Below are 20,700 nucleotides of genomic sequence, written 5' to 3' on the forward strand. Positions count from 1 at the left end.
GTCTGGCTGGAGAGGGACTGCCAGCCTAAAGAGTTTTCTAGGGGAAAGGACCAAAGCAATTCCACTGAAGAAATGTGCCCTGAATATTCCCCATGGACCAGATGCCAGAGGTACCCCAGAGAAAACAGATGATGCTTCCTCTTAAGCACCTTCCAGCCTGATGTGGGAGAGAGCCACATCCACGGCCAACTCCAGTTCAAGGGGAAATGAGAGGAACTGAGAAACCAAGGACAGAGTCCTGAGGCAGCACAGGCCATAGATGAGCTGCGGTCGGGGAACAGGACACAACTCCACGGAAGATTTAGGCCTCATAGTGCAGGCAAGACTCCCACCGGGAAGGAACACGCCGCGGCCAGGGCAGTTTGACTTGAAGAACCAAAGAGGAGGGGAAACACAGAGCACTGGCATGACGACAGTCTTGAGGGCCCAAGGGGAACGCCAGGGAATGAGGCTGGCCGCCCCGGAAGGTGGCTGGACCTGCGCGTGCGTGCACACACACACTCACGGCTAGAGGCCGGCCCAGCTCTCAGGAGCACGACGTGGCTCCAAAGCCGACTGTGAACCAAACCTAGAGCCGAGGGACCCAGCGCCACCACCACCGGCCGGCCAGTCAGGGACGTCCCAGAAATCAATGATGCACGGGAATCAGGCCAAGGACTCGTTCCCTAATGGACCCCACCTGCTCCAGACCCCACTTCAGCTCAGAACCCGTTCAGCACTCAGAGCCCCAGCCTGCAGGAACACCCCGCACTTGTCTGCACGTGGCTGCCATAGGTTCCTGCTCCTGTTCCCTCCCGCTTGCTCCCCACATCCAGACTGAAAACTCCCTGGGCATCTGTTTTATGTGTTGTTTCCTCCACAGCATCTAATGTCAAACTCCAGACTCTGGAGAAGCCTAATTAAATCTCACTTTAAAGGGTAATAAATGCTGTGAGAGCAGAAACTATCCACACCACAAGCACAGTGATGAAAAAACAATGATGACCCTAAAAGGACCATCGTAATTTGGGGTATAAAAGTGTCCCTCCCCCACTAGAAATGACACAGCCCATCTTCCTGCTCTGAAACCGTCTTGGTTACTGGGGGAGGGAATGTTCTCTCAGTTTCAAAAGTTTTCTCCAGAAGCACTCATCAGATGGCTGCCTGCAGTTGCATATCTGAAGACCTGGAAGTCACACGCCCGGTCACGACGTTCATGCTGACGGCTCCAGTTGGTCAAGGGCACTGGGTCTGCGCCAGGAAGTAGGCTGAACGCTCACACTCCTTGCCTCCTTTCACCCTCAGAGTGCCCACAGCACCTCCAGGCCGTGAGAGTGTTATCTCCCCTCTTACTAAGGAGGACACAGATGCTGAGAGCGGTCAGCCCCCCAATGTGACTAGGAGGCAGGAGCACACACATGAGTGTCCGGCTGGTTCATCAGTCCTCACCACTCTCCTTCCAACAACTAGAGCCGGTCATAGAGAGTGAAGGATGTCAGCAAGAGAAAAACAAACATCGTATACTAACACATAGACATGGAATCTAGAAAGATGATACCGGTGGACATACGGTCAGGGCAGCAATGGAGACACAGACATAGAGAACAGATTTCTGGACATAGGTGGGGAGCGGAAGAAGAAGAAGGTGAGACGAATGGAGAGAGTAGCATGGAAACAGGTTCGCTACCATATGTAAAACAGACAGCCAACGGGAATTTGCTGCAGGACTCGGGGAGCTCAAACCAAGGCTCTGTACCAACCTAGAGGGGTGGGATGGGGAGGGAGGTGGGAGAGGTTCAAGAGAGAGGGGACATATGTATTCGTGCATGTGTGCTAAGTCACTTTAGTCATTTCCGACTCTCCACAACTGTAGCCCGCCAGGCTCCTCTGTCCATGGGATTATTCTCCAGGCAAGAACACTGGAGTGGGTTGCTGTACCCTCCTCCAGGGGATCTTCCCAACCCAGGGATCAAACTTGCGGCTCCTGCATTACAGGCGGCTTCTTTACTGCTGAGCCACTGGGGAAGCCCAGACATATGTGTGTGTGTGTGTGTGTGTGTGTGTGTGTGTGTGTGTGTATATATATATATATATATACACACACCCATGGTTAATTCATGTTGATGCATGATAGAAACCAACACAATACTGTAAAGCAATTATCCTTCAATTAAAAATAAATAACTTTTTTTAAAAGGCAGACTTCCCAAATTGAACCCATAGGTCTCAGCCTGGACTGCTAGGCGCAGTGATGTGCCTCCTCTCTTAATCCATTCCTCACACTCCCCTGGAAACCCTCTTGCCTTCTGGATACTGTCTCATCAACGCTCCACACCCCACCCCTGCCCATCTGTCTCTGCTTCTCTCTCGCCAGCTCCTCTGTCTTCTTCAGCTCCTTGCCCTTGGGTGACCACCTTGACTCCTCCATGCTCGGCTAAGACCTTGGTTTATGGTTCATCCTCCCACAAAGCTTCCGCCACTGCCTCCAAGAGCATGCTTTCCGAGACCCTCAAATCCCCACCTCCACCCTGACATCTCCCAGAAGAGTCTATTTCAGGTCCTTCTTGTACCTTCTCAGCACCTCCATCTGGATGTGCCAAATACTCTACTCTGTCCAAAACCAAATTCTTTGCCGCCTTCCCCCAAAACCCACTTCTCCCTCCACACATGCCAAGTCCTGCCCACGTGACACCTTGTGCAGTCCCAGCACTCATGTGAGGCCTCTTTCCCACTGCCTTCCTCTGGGCCTCCCTCTCAGTCGCCCCCCTCTTATGTTTTCCTCTAAAATGTTTTTCACCATGAGTGCCTTCGTTTCTCTTCCCAGGGCTCCTAGTGTGGCCTGCGGCCCTACTAGACACTCCGAGGAAACTGGGGGTCAGCACGGGGTTTTATTCATCCTCCTGGCTTCCAGGACCAGCAAGGAGTGTGACCCTTAGAGGGTGATCCTCGGTTTGGTCGGATGACTGGGCAACTTCACGCCTAGGCTAGCCATGGGCTCCCCTGCTGACCCTTCTCTACTCTTGCCCGTCCAGGCCATCCTGCAGCTGTCGGCAGACACATGTTCCTAAGAGACAGTATTCACAGTAACTCCCCACCTCGGACCACTCCACGGCTCCCTCCAGACCTCCAGGCAGAAGGCAAGCCGCTCCCTCTTCAGATGGGGCCCCAATGACATCACGAAGCCATTCAGCGCAAACTCTCCCCTCCCCACCTGCAGGGAAACCACATTGGGCATCCTGAAGCCTCTGCCCATGCCCTTCTCCCCAAGAGCTCCCACCAGCCCTGCTCCAGCTACAGAAATTGTGCCCATCTCTGAGGCTCCAGGCCTAATCCCAAGCACCTGTAAAGCCTTCACGTCTCTGGTCCCACCTCACTCGATCCCCAGCTCTAGTGACCAGCAGCTTCCATTGTGCCCTTAGGCACGTGTGTCTCCTACCTGAAGTAACCTTATCATGTGTCCACAGAACATCGCACTCTGCTTCAGTCCTGGGACTGCCTGGCTGTCAGGTCTGCTCAGGTGACCCCGTGGATTGGCCAGCAGGCAATCTGGCCAGAGCTGGGCAACTTCAGGAGCATTCTCACCTCCTAGTCTGTCTGCAATCACTTAATGTTCCAGAGGTGCTTCATCCTTTAGCTTAAAGCTACGTTTCCTCCTAAAATACAAAGACCTCCAGAAAGAAAACAAAAGACAGTACAGAATTCATCTCCATGTCAGCATAAGTGACTCTCTCTGGTTCTGAGTGGAGGAACCAGGAGCACAGTCAGAGGAGGCAGTGAAGGGACATACCCCCAGGAGGTGGGGACCAAGGGAAGAGAGGGCATGGTTCACCCTCTCCCCCAGGACCACCCTCTGGATAAAGACAGGACGCACTCCCGCGTAAGTGGAGGCTGAGAAACCCGACTGCACGTCCAGACACGTCTGGACACTGCTGACTGGTCTCGGGTTCCTCAAGAAGCTGGTGGAACTGCCAGGTGGTCAGAGCCGCACGCTGGTCCAGGCGTCAGCACATGGGACCACGAAGAAGGAAGTGGGACGGCGGGCCGGTTTGAAAATAGACCCAAACTCTCACATGACCCCACAACCGCTCCATTTGCCTAAAGCAACACCATCTTTCCCGTTCTGCAGGCCACGCGCCCCCCCAACCAGACTTTCGTGTTCCCTTTCGTGACATCTTGACCTTTCCTAGCAGCTGTTAACAGTCATTTCAACCAGTTTCAATTGCCCTCTGTGGCAGCCACGGTGAAAACATTTGTGCAGAGGTGACTTGCCAGGACCCAGCACCTTTCGGGGTTGGGGAGTGGGGTAAGCAAAGCATTTAGACCTGGGTGATGTTTCTCAGGAAGGGGCAGGTCTGGAGGGGGCAATCTGCCTTCCAAGGCACAAAGGCAAAAGTAAGTGAAGTCATCAGCATAGTTAGAGTCACTTCCTCCCTGAGAGGTCTGAGGAGGGCTAACAGCCTCCTCTGGGCAATCAGGAACCCGAGGCCTAACCTCACTGAGCCTGCTCTGGGCCACAGGTCCAACCACCAACAAGTCCTCCAAGAAGGCAGCCCTCCGCACCAACTCCGAACCATCCCCGGCTCAGCCCCAGGAAGTCTGAGCAGCCCTGCCCTTCAGGGGACAGCTCTGAGGTCACGGGCCCACTGCTTGCACCTCACCCACAGCCCCTGGAGCTCCTTCACTGCAACCATCCCCCAGGTCTCCTCCCGTCTCGCCCCTAGGCCCTGGGCCCTGCTCTGCTGCTTCTGCTCCAAAGGCCCCAGATCCTCTTCCTGCACTAACCCCAACACCCCACCCCACGAGCCCACAATCTTTCCTGTCTTCTGACTCTTCCAATGGGTGGACTTAGCAGGTTGCTCACCACAACCTGAGACAAGCAGGAAGGGAGACAAGCCTGCTCACAGACATCTGTGCCCTGCGGTTGAGGTGACGAGGGCACAAGATGGGGCTGAAAACAGAGACTCTGCGGGGACAACCAGGCAGCTTCAAGGCCACAACTTCAGCAAGAGTTAATTCTGGGACACAGCTTCCCTGGTGGCTCAGATGGTAAAGAGTCTGCCTACAATGTGGGAGACCTGGGTTCGATCCCTGGGTCAGGAAGATCCCCTCGAGAAGGAAATGGCAATACACTCCAGTCTTCTTGCCTGGAGAGTTTCATGGACAGAGGAGCCTGGTGGGCTACAGTCCATGGGGTCACAAGGAGTCGAACACGACTGAGCGACTAGTACACACTAACACTTCCCTGGTGGCTCAGTGGTAAAGAATCCGCCTGCCAATGTAGGAGACACAGGTTCAATCCCTGGTCCAGGAAGATCCCCTGGAGAAGGAAATGGCAACCCACCCCTGGGAAATCCTACGGACCAAGGAGCCTGGTAGGCTACAGTCCATGGGATCACAAAGAGACACGACTTAGTGACTAAACAAAAACAACTTTGGGACAATGTGTAGTAATAATAGTAATAACAATACTAGATACATACAACCTCTCAAAGAAAGTATCCCAAGGGTTGTATGATTCTTGAGAGGTGGGGCCAAGGGTTGTATGATTCTTGAGAGGTGGGGGGCACACAGATGGATCCACAGGAGATGCAACCAGGGAAGGGAGCTGGACCCTGGGGCAGGGCTCCTCAACCACTCAAGGTACTGGGAATACTGGGAATCCGCAACCCCTGGCCTGCCTGGCCCCAGTGCAGTGGGGGCAGGGCACAGAGAGCCAACTCCCTTCAACACCTTTCTGCGCTTTTCCCCACAGAGAGGAAAACTCCTCTGTCACCCTAGAGTCAGGTTAGAGGGGCATCTGTCCTAACTGCCCCTCAACTTTGAGATCATCATGCAGGGGGCTTCCCTGGGTGGCTAAGATGGTAAAGAATCTGCCTGCAACGCAAGGATCAGCAGGCAAGGCTGATATCAACTAGAGGGTACCAGTAATAACTATTAAACTTGTTTAAAAAAAAAAAAAAACAACTGCTATGACGTCCTTGGAGGTCCAGTGGTTAAGACTCCATACTTCCAGTGCAGGAGTTGTGGGTTTGATCTCTGGTCAGGGAGTTAAGATCCCACATGCCCCGTAGCCAAGAAACCAAAACAGAAAACAGAAGCAATATTACAACCAAATTCAACAAAGACTTTTAAAATGATCCACATCAAAAAAATCTTTAAAAAAAAATTGCTTCCTGCTATACAGCAGAGACTAACACAACACTGTAAATCAACTATACTTCAATTTTTTAAATAAAATAATTAAATTAAAATAAAAACACAATTGCCTCTTGCTGTACAGTTGAGATTGGCACAACAAACACTGTAAATAGACTAAAATTCAATTTAAAAAAGAAATTAAACAAAAGCACAATTGCTTCTGTTAATAAACAGCCCATTTAAACCCATGAGAGGCCCCGTCTAAAGTCCCAGTGGCCTGGCCCCTTCCCCAGGACCTGCCCGCAACCCAGCAATTGAAAGGTTAATGCCCGGCTCAGCAGGGTGGCCTTCAGGACCCAGCTCCCTTCAGATCCAGTCTGTTCTGATTGGTCAGTGCCCTTCCAGTGGCTAAATATTTTGAATACAGCCCCTGCTCGCAGACCACAGGCAACCTGAGAAGCCAGCGCTGGGAAGGAAGCGGGTGTGGGGTGGGGGAGGGCAGGGGAGGAGGGCAGGGGACCTGGTAAGAGGACCCTGTGGATTTCTCACTCTCTTTCCTTCCTGGGTGAGCAAAGAGCAGCAGCTACCCACTCCTGCACTTTTGCTGCTAAGGGGCTGGTTTTTCAGCATCCTTTGAAGCAACCATCCATCCCATCCTGGGAATGAGTTGGGGATCACTCGAGTGGGAAAGAAAGCAGCCACAGACAAGTCTGCGGGCTAAAGCTACCTAACCAGAAGGCTGCCTGACTCCTGCACACACACCCCGCTTCCTTCCTGGGGCCCAAAGCAATCTCAAGTCAAGGCTTCCTCCAAACCAAATTGCCCGGCTACCACTATCGGACCACAGCCCCGGGCCAGCCAGCTGGGAAAACAAATCAGGAGCGCCAGCAGTATCAGCTGCCCTGGTTTTCCTTTCTAGACCCAGTATAGGTTGGAGGGAAGGCAGTGCACATACACAAACACATGTGTGTACACACACTAGTGATGCCCATAAAACCAAGACTTTGGCAGCCGCCCTGGAAGACCTAGATTAGACCTCAGTGCAAGTCCCGGTGGATCCGGGCTTTTGCCACCTATGAGTCAGGCAATTTATTTGGCAGCTGGCAGATTTTCTGTGCTTTAACCTGCCTTTGTTTGTCTAGAAATCCTGCCTGGCCAGGAACCCAGCCTGCTTGATTATGCACAGTCCCGCCCTGAGAGTGACTTTCTGTCACCGGCTCCCAGGTGAGCAGAAAAACAGTCCTCAGACACCAGTCACACTGCAAAGATGCCCCAAGAGTCCCATCTCCCAGCCCCCCTCTAGTCAGCCACAGCCCCCAAAGACAGCCCTACACAGTCACAAGGGGTGACATCCTTACACGCTTGTTGTCCGCAGGGCTGTGGTAGAACTGGGCAATCACAGCTTTGCTGCTGTTCCCCTCACCGAAGTTCAGCTTCTCTGAGATTCTCTTGAATGACCTTCCGTAATCGTAGGACACGTACACCTGGAAGAAGGAGGCGAGAAGGAAGAAAAGGATCAGTGAGAGATGCGGCAGAAGGGCAGTTCCATCTCTGCTCGCAAACACGCCCCCCAGCATCCTGCATGTGGGTCCTGATGGGTCCCCAATACCATGAAATCACAGATGTGAAGACAACCCACAGAAAAGCAGCAGACGACCTCTGCGTCTGTCCCCACACTGGTGGCCTCTTTTCTGAGGCCACGATGATTCCCTGGAGGGGTGACGTGTGGACAGAAACCATGATAAGCTCCTCACCATGGCCAGGCTGAGTGTTTTAACAAATTACATCCAGAGGCCCAGACCGGAGAATGTGGTTGACTGAGGGGAAGGGATTTGAGAATTTGTTTTGCCATCTGTTGAAATGTCCCCAAAAGGTAATCTAATTCTCGTCCCTCTGCTGGGAAGTTCTGTCTTTACAGCATTCCAGAAGATTAAAAAAAAAAAAACCCTCATAGGTTTTCACAGAGTAGCTCCAGAGATATTTAAAAAAAAAAAAAAAAAAAGAGGGCAGTGCTGAGTGACTAAACACGCATGGAGGCTGCATACAGGGTCCCAGAGCCCCGCTCCAGCACCCGTGTCTTCTGACCCCGTAAGCAGGGGACCGATTCTGAGTTTAGGGGAATAGCAGCCAGGTCTGTGCAGGTGCCAGTGGTATTTATTTCTCTGCTGCTTCCACATTTCTGACTCCCCGGTAACCACAGGTATGAAACAGAAGGGTAACTCGTGTGCCACCCTCTCCACATGATGAGCTCAGAGAGCTCTCGCCCCCACCCTACACAGCAACCGCAATTATTAAAGCCATCTTACAGACAGGGCAACAGGGGCTGATGAGTCACTTGCCAAAGTAAAAGTAAGCAGCAATGTGGCATCCTGACCCCGGCTGCCTGCCTCTAAAGCCAGAAACCTGATAGCCGTACCACCTCCAGAAACGGATGGAAGAAATGGATGCTGTCAGATATTCTGACCCTAGACTTCCCTACCCCATTCACTGTGAAATTAATATAATCAGTGGGTTAAAAAGGAGCCTGACAGATGAAGATAATACTAAAAACACTGACTTAGAACTGAGAAAAGCATTAAAAATAAAGGACAGGTGAGGCCCAGGAAGGAATGGGAACTCGGGATGAATCCCGTTGACTTCAGCAGCAACACATTCCGAGGGCTTCACACGAGCCAGGTCCTGAGCTAGACACCAGGCGTACAAAGACACAGCCCTTCACAGAGTAGGTGAAAGCGTCACTGCTTGTGAACAATGACCCCAGTAAACAATGAACAGCACGAGGTTTGTGCAAAGAAAATTGAATGCACACGTGGGTCATTAATATTTATTAGATGTCGAGGTTGGAAGAGCACAGTAAGGGTCTCTGCCAGTATCTGAAGAATCCCTGTTACAAACACACACGCTTAAATACAGCACACGATCCCAGCTACTAAACACACAGTAATGGGCTGCCGCAAAAACAGCTTCTGAAAGTCAGCAGCTTGAGAGCTCACAGATCACCTGAGAGGTTGGAAGAAAGTAGTACTTTCTCACTTCCACCCTCCAGGCCAAGAACAGAAAGAAGGGTCTCTTCTGACACTCAAAGTCACACGGCGCAAACTGATGGCTTCTCCAAAAGGGAGCTCGGGCCACTTCTAGCCCCAGCATCCCCTAAATGGAAAATCCACTCCGAGTCACATTCTCAGAGACACCAGTGTAATAATAAGTTCATATCAGGGCAGCATTTTTCAGTAACAATACTCTTTTGTATGAGCTTCCTAGGTGGCTCAGTGGGTAACAAATCCACCTGCGATGCAAAAGACAAAGGGAATGCAGATTTGATCCCTGGGTCAAGAAGATCACCTGGAAGAGGGCATGACAACCCACTCCAGTATTATTCCGGGAGAATCCCATGCACAGAGGAGCCTGACAGTCTAGAGTTCAGGCGGTTGCAAAGAGTCAGACACGCCTGAAGCCACTGAGCATGCACACAAGCACACTCTTTTGTATACATCATCATCTCTGCATCTTTAAAAACCCTGTTGAATGAGTTTCTTTCCTGCCCTCCATGGACCTGGAACATAGCAGGTGCTCAGGGAAGATTTCTGGAATAAATAAGCGTCATTATAAACCACAGAATGAGTAAACACACGTGCTCCATAAATGAACAAGAGTGAAATGAATGGATCCTTAAGCGACCAAGAGAACGACTACTTCCTTATATAGGAGATAACAGAATCTAAGACTCCGAGAAATGAACCACGAGTCCAAGGTCAAGCTGCTTGAAAGTGACAAAACCAGGACAGGTTCCTCCCAGCCCAAGCCCCGCTGACTTTCCACGCTCACAAGTCAGCCTTCTGGGTGAACGTCCTCCTCTGTCTCTCTGCTCAACAGGAAGAAAGGCACCAAAGCTACAGCCCGGCAGTGGAAGGAACGCTGGATGGAGGGAGAAACACCACCTTGAACAAAACACAGGGCCTTCCCTGGATTCCCCAACACACCTCCCACTGGTGGTAGAGGTGCAATCACCCTCCGACCAAAAAGCCCCTCCTTAACATTCTGGTCTGTAAGCAAACCCCATCCCTTTGGGCTTATACTAAACAGAAGTTACGACTGGGAATGCAAGGGTCCTTGCTATGCCTGCAGCTCTCAAACTGCTCATCAACCTTCCTTTCTCCAGGCTAACCAATTCCAACATGGTATTTTGATCCTATTCTCACAATTCTCATTCCTATTTGATCAAAGAATCAATAGGGCAAATGCAAGCTCGGGGCCATGCACAGCTATCTGCCTTCCTCCCAGAAGAAGGACCCTGGAAGGACCTCCACCAGTTGTTCGGATAAGAAGACCAAGCAGGTTGATGGCCTCATAGCATCCATACTGCACCCCCGTTGGTACATTCTGGGTTGGGGGTCTTTTCCTCGTGGCAGCCCTAGCCTGCTGCCTGGCTCACTGCCCACAGTGAACTCCAGGTGTTGTAGGGCAAACTGCCGAGGCTCACTCACCCTGTGCTTCTACAGTCGGTTTCGCATCCAAACACAGGTTTCTGCCCTAATTCATCCTCTCTGGCCTTGAAGGGACACAATTCCCTAAGAATTAAAGCGAGGAAGGGTTTTTTCTTTTCCAATTGAAGTATAGTTGATCTACAGTATTATACTAGTTTCAGGTGGACAACATCAGTTCAGTTCAGTTCAGTTCAGTCGCTCAGTCGTGTCCAACTCTTTGTGACCCCATGAATCGCAGCACACCAGGCCTCCCTGTCCGTCACCATCTCCCGGACTTCACTCAAACTCACGTCCATCGAGTCTGTGATGCCATCCAGCCATCTGTCATCCCCTTTTCCTCCTGCCCCCAATCCCTCCCAGAATCAGAGTCTTTTCCAATGAGTCAACTCTCTGCATTAGGTGGCCAAAGTACTGGAGTTTCAGCTTTAGCATCAGTCCTTCCAAAGAACATCCAGGACTGATCTCCTTTAGAATGGACTAGTTGGATCTCCTTGCAGTCCAAGGGACTCTCAAGAGTCTTCTCCAACACCACAGTTCAAAAGCATCAATTCTTCAGTGCTCAGCTTTCTCCACAGTCCAACTCTCACACCCATACATGACTACTGGAAAACCCATAGCTTTGACTAGATGGACCTTTGTTGGCAAAGTAATGTCTCTGCTTTTGAACATGCTATCAGGGTTGGTCATAATTTTCCTTCCAAGGAGTAAGCGTCTTTTAATTTCATGGCTGCAGTCACCATCTGTAGTGATTTTGGAGCCCAAAAAAATAAACTCTGACACTGTTTCTACTGTTTCCCCATCTATTTCCCATGAAGTGATGGGACCAGATGCCATGATCTTTTTTCTGAATGTTGAGCTTTAAGCCAACATTTTCACTCTCCACTTTCACTTTCATCAAGAGGCTTTTGAGTTCCTCTTCACTTTCTGCCATAAGGGTGGTATCATCTGCATATCTGAGGTTATTGATATTTCTCCCGGCAATCTTGATTCCAGCTTGTGCTTCTTCTAGCCCAGTGTTTCTCATGATGTACTCTGCATAGACGCTAAATAAGCAGGGTGACAATATACAGCCTTGACGTACTCCTTTTCCTATTTGGAACCAATCTGTTGTTCCATGCCCAGTTCTAACTGTTGCTTCCTGACTGCATATAGGTTTCTCAAGAGGCAGGTCAGGTGGTCTGGTATTCCCATCTCTTTCAGAATTTTCCACAGTTAGTGATTCCATATTTTTATAGATTATATTCCATGTAAAGTTATTAAAAATAATGGCTACATTTCCGTGTGCTTTTTTACTTTGTGGCTTTTTTACTTTATATATAGTAGTCTGTATCTCTCAATTCCATAACTAGTTTCTAAACTGCCAAAAGTTGCTAGTTAAATCAGTCTTACCTATAAAGATGGTCCTTTGAGGTGAACGTTTTAAAATTATTTCTCCTGTACATCAAAACTATATAATAAAAAGGAGGAGGAGGGGAAAAAGAAGAGCAGAAAAGGGAAGGGGAGGGGAAGAAGGGTTAAAACACCCAGAAAACATCCCATGTCTGGTGCCGTTCTAAGTACTTGATACCAGTGCTTCTCAAACATGCCTACAAATCACCCCGCAGGACACAGGTCAAAATGCAAACCTCAGATTCAGGAAGTCCCAGGGTAAGAATTGAGATTCTGCATTTCCAACCACCCTCCAGAAAATCCCCATGCTGCCGACCAGCATACCACCCTTTGGGGAGCAAGATGTCACAAGGACGAAATCACAAGATTTCTCATTGATGGATGAGAAAACCAAGGGGAAGTGAAGGGTTTGGCTGAAGGTCAGACAGCTGATGAATGGTAGAGGATTCAAACCCACGCGCTCAGTTCCCAGAGCAGGGGCTCAGCTAGACACCGGCTCCCATAGGCTACCAAGTTCTGCGCTGTGGGCAAGTGAAGGCCCTGCTCCCCGGCCAGCCCCTGGGGGCAGCAGCTGCAATGCCACACAACTCTGGGTACAAGGGCAGTGATCCCCACCATTCCTGATGCCTGCGCCGGGTGATTCTGATCTTCTAGTGGACAACATCTCTGGAAACTTCTTTGGTCAAATTATGTGGCAACTGGGGGTTATTTGGTAAAATAGGTCAGAAGAATGCAGAAATGAGAGGCAGGGACGATCAAGGAAAACAACACCTACCGTTTTCTTTCATCTCCAGACTTATCAAAGGAAAAGAAGGCTCCTGCAGGAGCCATGCTTCACGGAATCACTGGCCACAAGTTCCCAGGATATTATTTTGTTTTTTTCTGCTTAAGAGCAAATCTTCCGGGATTCCAACTTCCAGATCATCCCTTTTTTATACACTGAATATGTATGAGTTGGCCATTCTCCAACACTCCCACAGCTCCTGATGTGTATACATCCTTTACCTTCTGGACGCTGATGGGGCCCTGGGAACCATGCTTCCTTCCGAGAAAATTTAGATTGTTACTACTCTGGCACCACCTACTCCTGCCTCTGAGTCAGAATTTATTTTTGAATTAACTTTTCACATCAGACCATCTCAGTTTCATCTGCCAATTCTTTAATGCAGCTGATACACTGATGAGAGAAATCTCTGTCATCCTGATTTATTATCTCCAAGCATGAAGTTTCCTTCCCACTTAATCTTAGTGTACACTTCATTCCAGAATAGGTTCTTGTTTCAAATGTTCAATCAGTCCTTAGTAAGAATCACCCAAATACTTAGGCAGAGTGAGAAATAGGTTCGGATGTTCTTGACACTAAGTCGTGTCCGACTCTTTTGCAACTCCATGGACTGTAGCCCTTGAGGCTCCCTCTGTCCGTGGGATTTCCCAGGCAAGGACACTGAGTGGGTTGACAGTCCCTTCTCCATTAGGTTTGGATAGACTGGCAATGTATGTAGGCCGACCCTTCTTCCTGGTTCATCCATGACTGAGGAGGGTCCCAGGATGTAGGTCTTTCAGTGCTAAAGCCAATGCTGGTCACCCTGGCTACATTATATTCTCACTCATTAAATACATGATCAGGTCATAGCCCCAACCCTCCCACACACATGCTAAGGAACCCCATGCAAATCACTGAATGCCTCTGGGCTCCTGTTTGTCCAGCAAAACAGTAGAAAGATAGGTCTTCACCTATCTTAACAGAAATACCATCTGGACAAAGAATTCTTAAAATAAACACCCTAAGGAGGATTTCTCAACACAGTAGGCCAGAGAGCTGCCGCCTGTGCTTAAAAGAGGTGCCGCTGGACGGTGACAGCGCTGAACACAGCGGGCTAAAACTCTCTCGGGCCAACTGTCATCGATACACTGCAGTCTGTGCTTGCCAACCCTGATCAAATCTATAACTGGGCCAACCTCACAGCCCGGACAAGCTCAGCCCTGCCCCACATCACTGCACCCAGACCAGATGTCAGCTGCAGTGGCTTCCCACTACCACTGCTGGGCACCCACCCTGAGCCAAGTTACACATCGTCATGGCCAGTCCTTCGTCTGCCCTCTCCATCTGTGGCTGCCCCTATCTGACCCACTAGAAAACAGTCCCTGGGGCACCTCTGGTCCCCGACCCTGGAGCACATCAAACCCAGATGGTGGACACAGAGCGAGGGGCCCCTCAGAGACCAAATCCAGGCTCCAGAATTACAAACATGTCCACTGGGCTGATGGGACAGGGCTGGCAAACTCTTCAGGAGTTTTTCCCTGGCCTGAGTGCAGAGTGACCCAAGCTCCACAGTGGGGTTTTCTGTCCACAGCCTCACCACAGCCACGTCAGACCCTGACCTGAGGCAGGCCCTGTTTCTCTTCCCCACAAGTGGTGGGGGGGGAGGGTGGGCAGGGGTGTCTGGAGCAGGGGCTACAGACTGGGGACCCAAGGGCTCACTCTGGTCCTCATATATGTTTTACTTGGCCCACACAGGGTTTATAAAAACTACTCGTCAGCTGCCAACTTGTAAGACTCAGCAGTTTCTAGTAAAAATCCCCACCTCTGGGAAAAAAAAAAAAAAAAACCTCACCTCTGAATTTCTCTCGAAAAATCAGATCCAGCCGCATGGCAACCAGAGCTGAGAGCTGATAACAACAGCCCAGAAGCTCCAAGTCCCTCCCACTTTCCAGAGTCTCTCATAAACCGAGACCAAGAAGCAAGCATCCATCACCACGCACCACGTTCAAATCTACACAGGAGACTGTTTCTTGAACCTGCATCTCTATTGAAAGTGGGAGAACGAAATAATGTCCCAGAAGGCTGCAGACTCCAAGAATAATGGGAGAGACCCTTCTTCCTCTCGGAGGTAAAGGGTGGTGTAAGCCTGGGGGCAGCTTCACCCCTGACCCTTACCTACGAGGCCCCTATCACAGGTCTTTGCGTTTGTGTTCCTTGGTCTAAAGTCTTCAAAGCACCTAGATGATTAAACATCATAAAGAGCCAACTGTGGAAATTAAGAGGATGAGCAATTCAGATTGGAGGACTCGCCCAACTGTAACGAGTTAGCAGAAATCAGCACAAGGAAAGACCAATTTGATTCCACTGGGCTCGGTTGCGACGGGCAGCTTTGCCCAGGAACACACTTCTGGCATTCTGCTGGGCAGATGCACGATCCAGATCACACCCTTGCTGTTGCTGTTGTTTAGTTACTAAGTCGTAGTTGACTCTTTATGACCCCATGGACTGTAGCACCCAGGATCCTCTCTGCATGGGATTCTCCAGGCAAGAATACTGGAGTGGTTGCATCTCCTTCTCCAGGAGATCTTCCCCACCAAGGGATCAAACCCAGGTCTCCTGCATGGGCAGGCAGACTCTTACTGCTGAGCCACCTGGGAAGCCCCCGAGCACACCCTACCATTGCACAGAAGTCACCACACATCACATGGGTCTCACTGTAACCCTGAGTGCAGCACGCTGTGTTCAGCAAATTAGGGTTATATATGATTTTCCAGATTCCTCAATTACTCGATATTTTGCCTGGCATGATAATAACCCCAGTAGAGGAGAAACAGGCACCCTGGCACCTCAGAGGGACCGCCAGAGCAACAACAATACTCACGTCACTGCTCTTGGGCTTCGCCAGTGCCAGGCTGTCCCGGGCCAAGGCCACGATGACGTTGCTCTTCTCGCCAGCCCAGTGGACCACCATCTGATTGTGGGAATCATTGAGACTAACCTGAAAGAGATCAAACCAACACAGGAATTAGGACCCAGGATGAGTGACGGCCATCACCATTCGAAGACTCTCAGGATTTCCCTGGTGGTCCAAACAATCACTCCTAAAGGAAATCAACCCTGAATATTCACTGGAAGGACCGATGCTGAAGTTGACGCTTCAATACTTTGGCCACCTGACGCAAAGAGCCGACTCACTGGAAAAGACCCAAATGCTGGGAAAGATGGAAGGCAGGAAGACAAGAGAATGACAGAGGACGAGATGGTTGGATGGCATCACTGACTCTAAGGACATGAGTTTGAGCTAACTCCAGGAGATGGCAGAGGACAGGGAAGCCTGGCGTGCTGCAGTCCACAGGGTCACAGAGTTGGATGTGACCTAGTGATTGAACAAATAAAAGAAACAATGGTTTAGACTCGATGCTTCCACAGCAAGGGGTACAGATTCAATCCCTGGTCAGGGACCTAAGATCCTGCAAGCCACACAGCATGGCCAATACAGAAAAGGAAAAAAAACAATAACAATAAAGCAAGACTCTCTCTCCCCAACTGTAACTCAGAAATGCCTAAGATGCTTACACCTGGAGCATGGGGCCAGGATGGCCTGTATTTCCCCCTCTGCTGACTCCACCAGATTCACTTCCCGAAGAAGAAACACTAGTCCTCTGCTATTTGGTGTTAGCCAGATTGCAAAAAAAAATATCATCTTCTCAGGCTCTCACTGGCATAACTAATAACTTGGGTTATTTTTGTCCTTTATGAAATCAATCTCTGGTTCCTCTCATACTTACTCCACATGTGGGACATGCACTTGTCAGATTTGAAACCAAAACACTGAAGCACCTTCCTCATTTAAAAAAGGGCACACGCCAGAAAGACCACATGCTTGCCAACCCCCGTCCATACTGGTTCTCTCTGGCCTACAGGTGATGTTGCTTATCCTTAGCTTGTAACAAGGAAGAACAAAGGAAAAACATCAGCTTTATTTAGTTATGAAGTATTCCAAGTAAGGAAATATCTTCCAGGACTCCACAGAAATGACCTTTGGCTTATTGCAAACAGTAGTTTCCAGGCTTCTGGATCTTATAAACCAGTAAAATGCAGATGAACTAGGCAGGCCAGCAGAGGGCTGGTTGGCCACCTCTATTTGGCCAGGTAAGGAAAAAACAAAACAGCCACTGTGACAAGGGCATGGCTGGCTGGTCTCTGAATCTCCTGAGGACACAGAAGACTGTTGCCCAGGGTTTACAATGGGGCGTGGAGCCCACACGGCCCCGTTTTCCCTCCCTACCCGCAGAATGCATTTAGGACCCCAGAGTCCCAGAGAAGAATGGGGCCATAGGACAGAAGGAGCCCGAACCCCCAAGGAGAAGTTCCTCAGCTCATCTTGAACTCCTAATCACAAAATGCATTCACCCCACTGAGCTCCTGGGACTCACCTGTTATGTGGCCACCCCTCACCCAAGCAACAAGCTACCATCTAGAATCACTGTCATAGTTCAAAGCAAGGACGTTTTAACACTGAAAACTGAGGACAGAAAGACTCTCAGAACCAAAAACAGTTTTTTTATGAGAGGCTTTGCTTTATGGAACGCTAACTCCATTCCTCTTATTTTTCCCATTTCACCCGTCACTGATGGACAGTTCAAGGGCTGGCATTCTGGCATACCATTTCACCCCTTTCGGGTGGCAACAGCCAACTGATGACCATACTCACAAAAATTCTGAGAGCTGGTGTGAACTTTCAGGACAAAGCCCCCAAAATCCGGAGCAGGAGCAATGCCTGGGAGAAGCCTATTCCACCAGCCCCTTCAACCATGGCTTGTCTCGGGCACATGGAAGAGACCAACCTTCTGGACCCCGAGAGGTCTCTATACAGTCCACCTGCACACTTCCGCACCCCCCTCTCCACCTCCTGGACTGATGCAAAGGACACACCCGAGCTGATGGGCCCTCCCAGCTGTCTTCCTATCAAGGGTCTGAGCAGAAAACCCTCCACTCCCCTCCCCCACCACCCAGAGGGGCCTTCTCCTTTACCTTCCTCCTCCCCCAACCCCCACCGCCCACTCCTCAAGATGCTCTCAGGAGTCCCAAAGGAGAAGGGAAACACCTGTGTCACCAACTTGGCTGACGGAACAACAAAGGAGCTAATCCTTCACCGCCCTGTTTCAGGTCTTAAACACCTGCATCTAATTTGATCCAGGATCCAGGCTCTTGGAAAATAGGTGAAATGAGGCCTCTTTAAAGGAAAAGATTTTTTTCTTTTAAGGAAAATACATCATTCTAAAACATTCCTTCTGACTTCCAAAGAGGTAAGTCCAGGCAAACATCGGCAGAGATGTGCAAAGAAAAAAAGAGAAATAAGTAAATTACTTAGCTTAGGGTATGCAAGGGGGAAAGCAACTACGGGAATCACCACCAGCCACAGAGGCCTTCTCCCAGCCCACCCTCTCCCCCTCTCTCCTGCCGGCCCTCACCTCTGGGAAGAATCTGTAAGCATGTACAGATCAGAAGAAGCCCACCAGCGCAGGAGCCCAGGAATCTGGGCTAAAGGCCTTCTCCCTCCAAAACATCCTCACCCTTAGAACCAGAGGGGAATAAATAGATGATTTATGCAAACATCAATCCGATCAAGGAGTTGGAGCCTGAAAAAAATCACTAAGTTCATCCAGGGTCTGGCATAAGAAAGTCCAGCAATGCTGCACTGGGGGCAACCTCCCAACAGCCCCTCAGGCAGGTTCCTAATCAAATAATGCTCGGAACAGGTTACAAGGCCTACAGTGATCAGAGCGGGCTCGAGGTCTGAGCACAACTTGCACAAGTCTTTCTGCTCGGGGGACATGAGATTTACGGGGCCCCTGAACCAATCCTAGGAGAGGTGAAGGGGTAAGAGCAGCACAAAGGGGACACCTGAACATCCAAGGGCTTTCTGACAAAGGAAGCCGAGAAGGCGAGCTTGCTGAAACACCTTTAAAAAAAAGAAAAGATTTTATTAAATGTCCCTTTCATTCCTAACAGCGGACTATAAAAGGGCAGCACAGGGGAGAGAAAAAAAAATCTCAGGCAAGGAACAGCTTGTCCGAGGGCCACCAGGCAACTCACACGAACAGCCCAGTGCCTTCCCTCAGCTAGACGTCAGCATGGGCACCTCCTGCTCAGACGAGTAACTCTCTGGGGAGCCGCTGGCTTGGCTGAGGCTGACCCCCAGCGCACCCCATGTGCATATTCCCCCAGCAAAGAGCAGAGTCAGCTGCAGGAGTCCACCACCAGGTAGGCTGGCACGTTTGTTAAGGCAAAGACATCATGGTACTCTCTGGTCTCGCTTTCCTCCTCTCCATTTCCCCTTGGCGTTCGTTCTCCCGGCCCCTCCCCAGACAGGGAAGAGGTCAAAGCAAGCTGTCCATGGAAAGTGACCAGGCAACCAGAGGTCGAGAGTAGCCCCCTCTTCTTCCCCTGTGATCATAGCACCCACAGGCATCCACGCTGGATCCCCCACTGTGTGGCTGGCTTGCTAAGGTCCTTTTCCATCCCCAGGGACTTCCTCCTGGCCTCAGCCCCTGAGATTCCCCCATGCCCAACCCTCTGGGTGCAGCTGCAGGCTTCCAACATCCCGCTCACTCCTCTCAGCCTTGCTCACTGGGTCCCACAGACCGCATGGAGAGGGGTGGGCACACAGGGCCCCGGGGAGACGCTGATCTGGGAGGGAGTGAGGGCGAGTGGGAGGGTGGCTTTTTCAGAAGTAACCTTGATGTGCAGTCAGTTGTAACTACCACCCCGGGGCGTGAACAACCTTCCCTCTCCCATCTCCAGCTCACAGGGCGTAGCTGGCGCTTGATAAATGAGCCACAATTAATTGGGGCCGTAAAAAGCAGCGGGGAGGGAGCCCTGCGCCTCCCCTCAGAAGGCGAACAGGGAAATCGCAAGCCGCAGAGGTCTGGGCACAGAGGAACTGCCTCATGAACACCAAAGAGTATGATGCGTGGGGTTCAGGCCTCTGCTAAGATCACAGGCAGGTCGTTAAGAGTCAAGATGGCCCCTGAGAGGTCTCCTGGTTCAGGGTCCCACACCCAGAGAGCTGAAAATCAGCAATTCCAGAGAAACCCCTGACCTACTGATGCAGAACCCTCCGAGTAGAGTCCAGGAATCGGTATTTTTTAGAGACATACCCCTGGTGTCTCCAATGCAGCTTATTTCAGGAACAATGAATCTAGTTCATTCCCCTTTCTCTGGCAGAAACTGGGGCTTAAATGACAGTGGCTAGAAGGAGCACTCTTTTTCTGCAGGTTTGTCTTTGGGTATCTTGCATGTGTGCTCAGTCACTCGGTCATGTTTGACTCTTTGCGACCCTATGGGCTGTAGCTCGCAGGGCTTCTCTGTCCATGGGATTCTCCAGGCAAGAATACTGGAGTGGGTTGCCATGCCCTTCTCCAAGGGATCTTCCCAACCCAGGGATCGAACCCACATCTACATCTCCTGCATTGGCAAGTGAGTTCTTTATCACTGCGCCACCTTGGGTATCTTGGGTAGTTGTTAAAACTGTATGATCTACTGATATATGCCCCAACGTGGACAAACCTCAGAAACAATATGTTAACTGAAGGAAGCCAAACACAAAAGGTCACATATTACATGATCCCATTTATATAAAATATCCAGAACAGGTAAATCCATAGAGACAGCCTGGTGGTTGCTAGGGGCTAGGGGGAGCAGGGAATAGGTGGTAGCTGTTTAACGGGGAAGAGGTTTTATTCTGGATGAAAATGGTTTGAAACCAGAGAGAGGTGGTGGCTGCGCAGCACTGTGAATGGACAAAATGCCACCAAATTGAATCATTCCCTTTAAAATGGTTACTCTCATGTTACGTGAATTTCATCTCCATTTTTTCAAAAGCCTCTGTCTATGACCTGCAAAGAACATCACACTTCTCAAGTGCTGATTCAATACCTAAGA

At 50.3% G+C, this 20,700-nt stretch overlaps 1 protein-coding gene across 6 annotated transcripts in view; it reads right to left on the minus strand.

The window, feature by feature from the left end:
* The window catches only part of SORL1 (sortilin related receptor 1), a 168,934-nt gene that overhangs the window by 134,622 nt on the left and 13,612 nt on the right, over window positions 1-20,700 (minus strand). For 5 of the 6 annotated variants that reach the window (XM_044929604.2, XM_044929601.2, XM_006044879.4 and 2 more), the window contains exons 2-3: window positions 15,635-15,751; window positions 7,476-7,601 (exon numbers count right to left, since the gene is read on the minus strand). In XM_044929604.2, coding sequence (XP_044785539.2) covers window positions 7,476-7,601; window positions 15,635-15,724 — 216 coding nt within the window. In that variant the 5' untranslated portion in view covers window positions 15,725-15,751. Of the gene's footprint in view, window positions 1-7,475; window positions 7,602-15,634; window positions 15,752-17,467; window positions 17,614-20,700 lie in introns of those variants that run through there. The other variant, XM_044929603.2, reaches the window with a different exon arrangement.

The sequence above is a fragment of the Bubalus bubalis genome, chromosome 16 (genome assembly GCF_019923935.1).
Source record: "Bubalus bubalis isolate 160015118507 breed Murrah chromosome 16, NDDB_SH_1, whole genome shotgun sequence".
NCBI classification, from domain to species: Eukaryota; Metazoa; Chordata; class Mammalia; order Artiodactyla; family Bovidae; genus Bubalus; species Bubalus bubalis.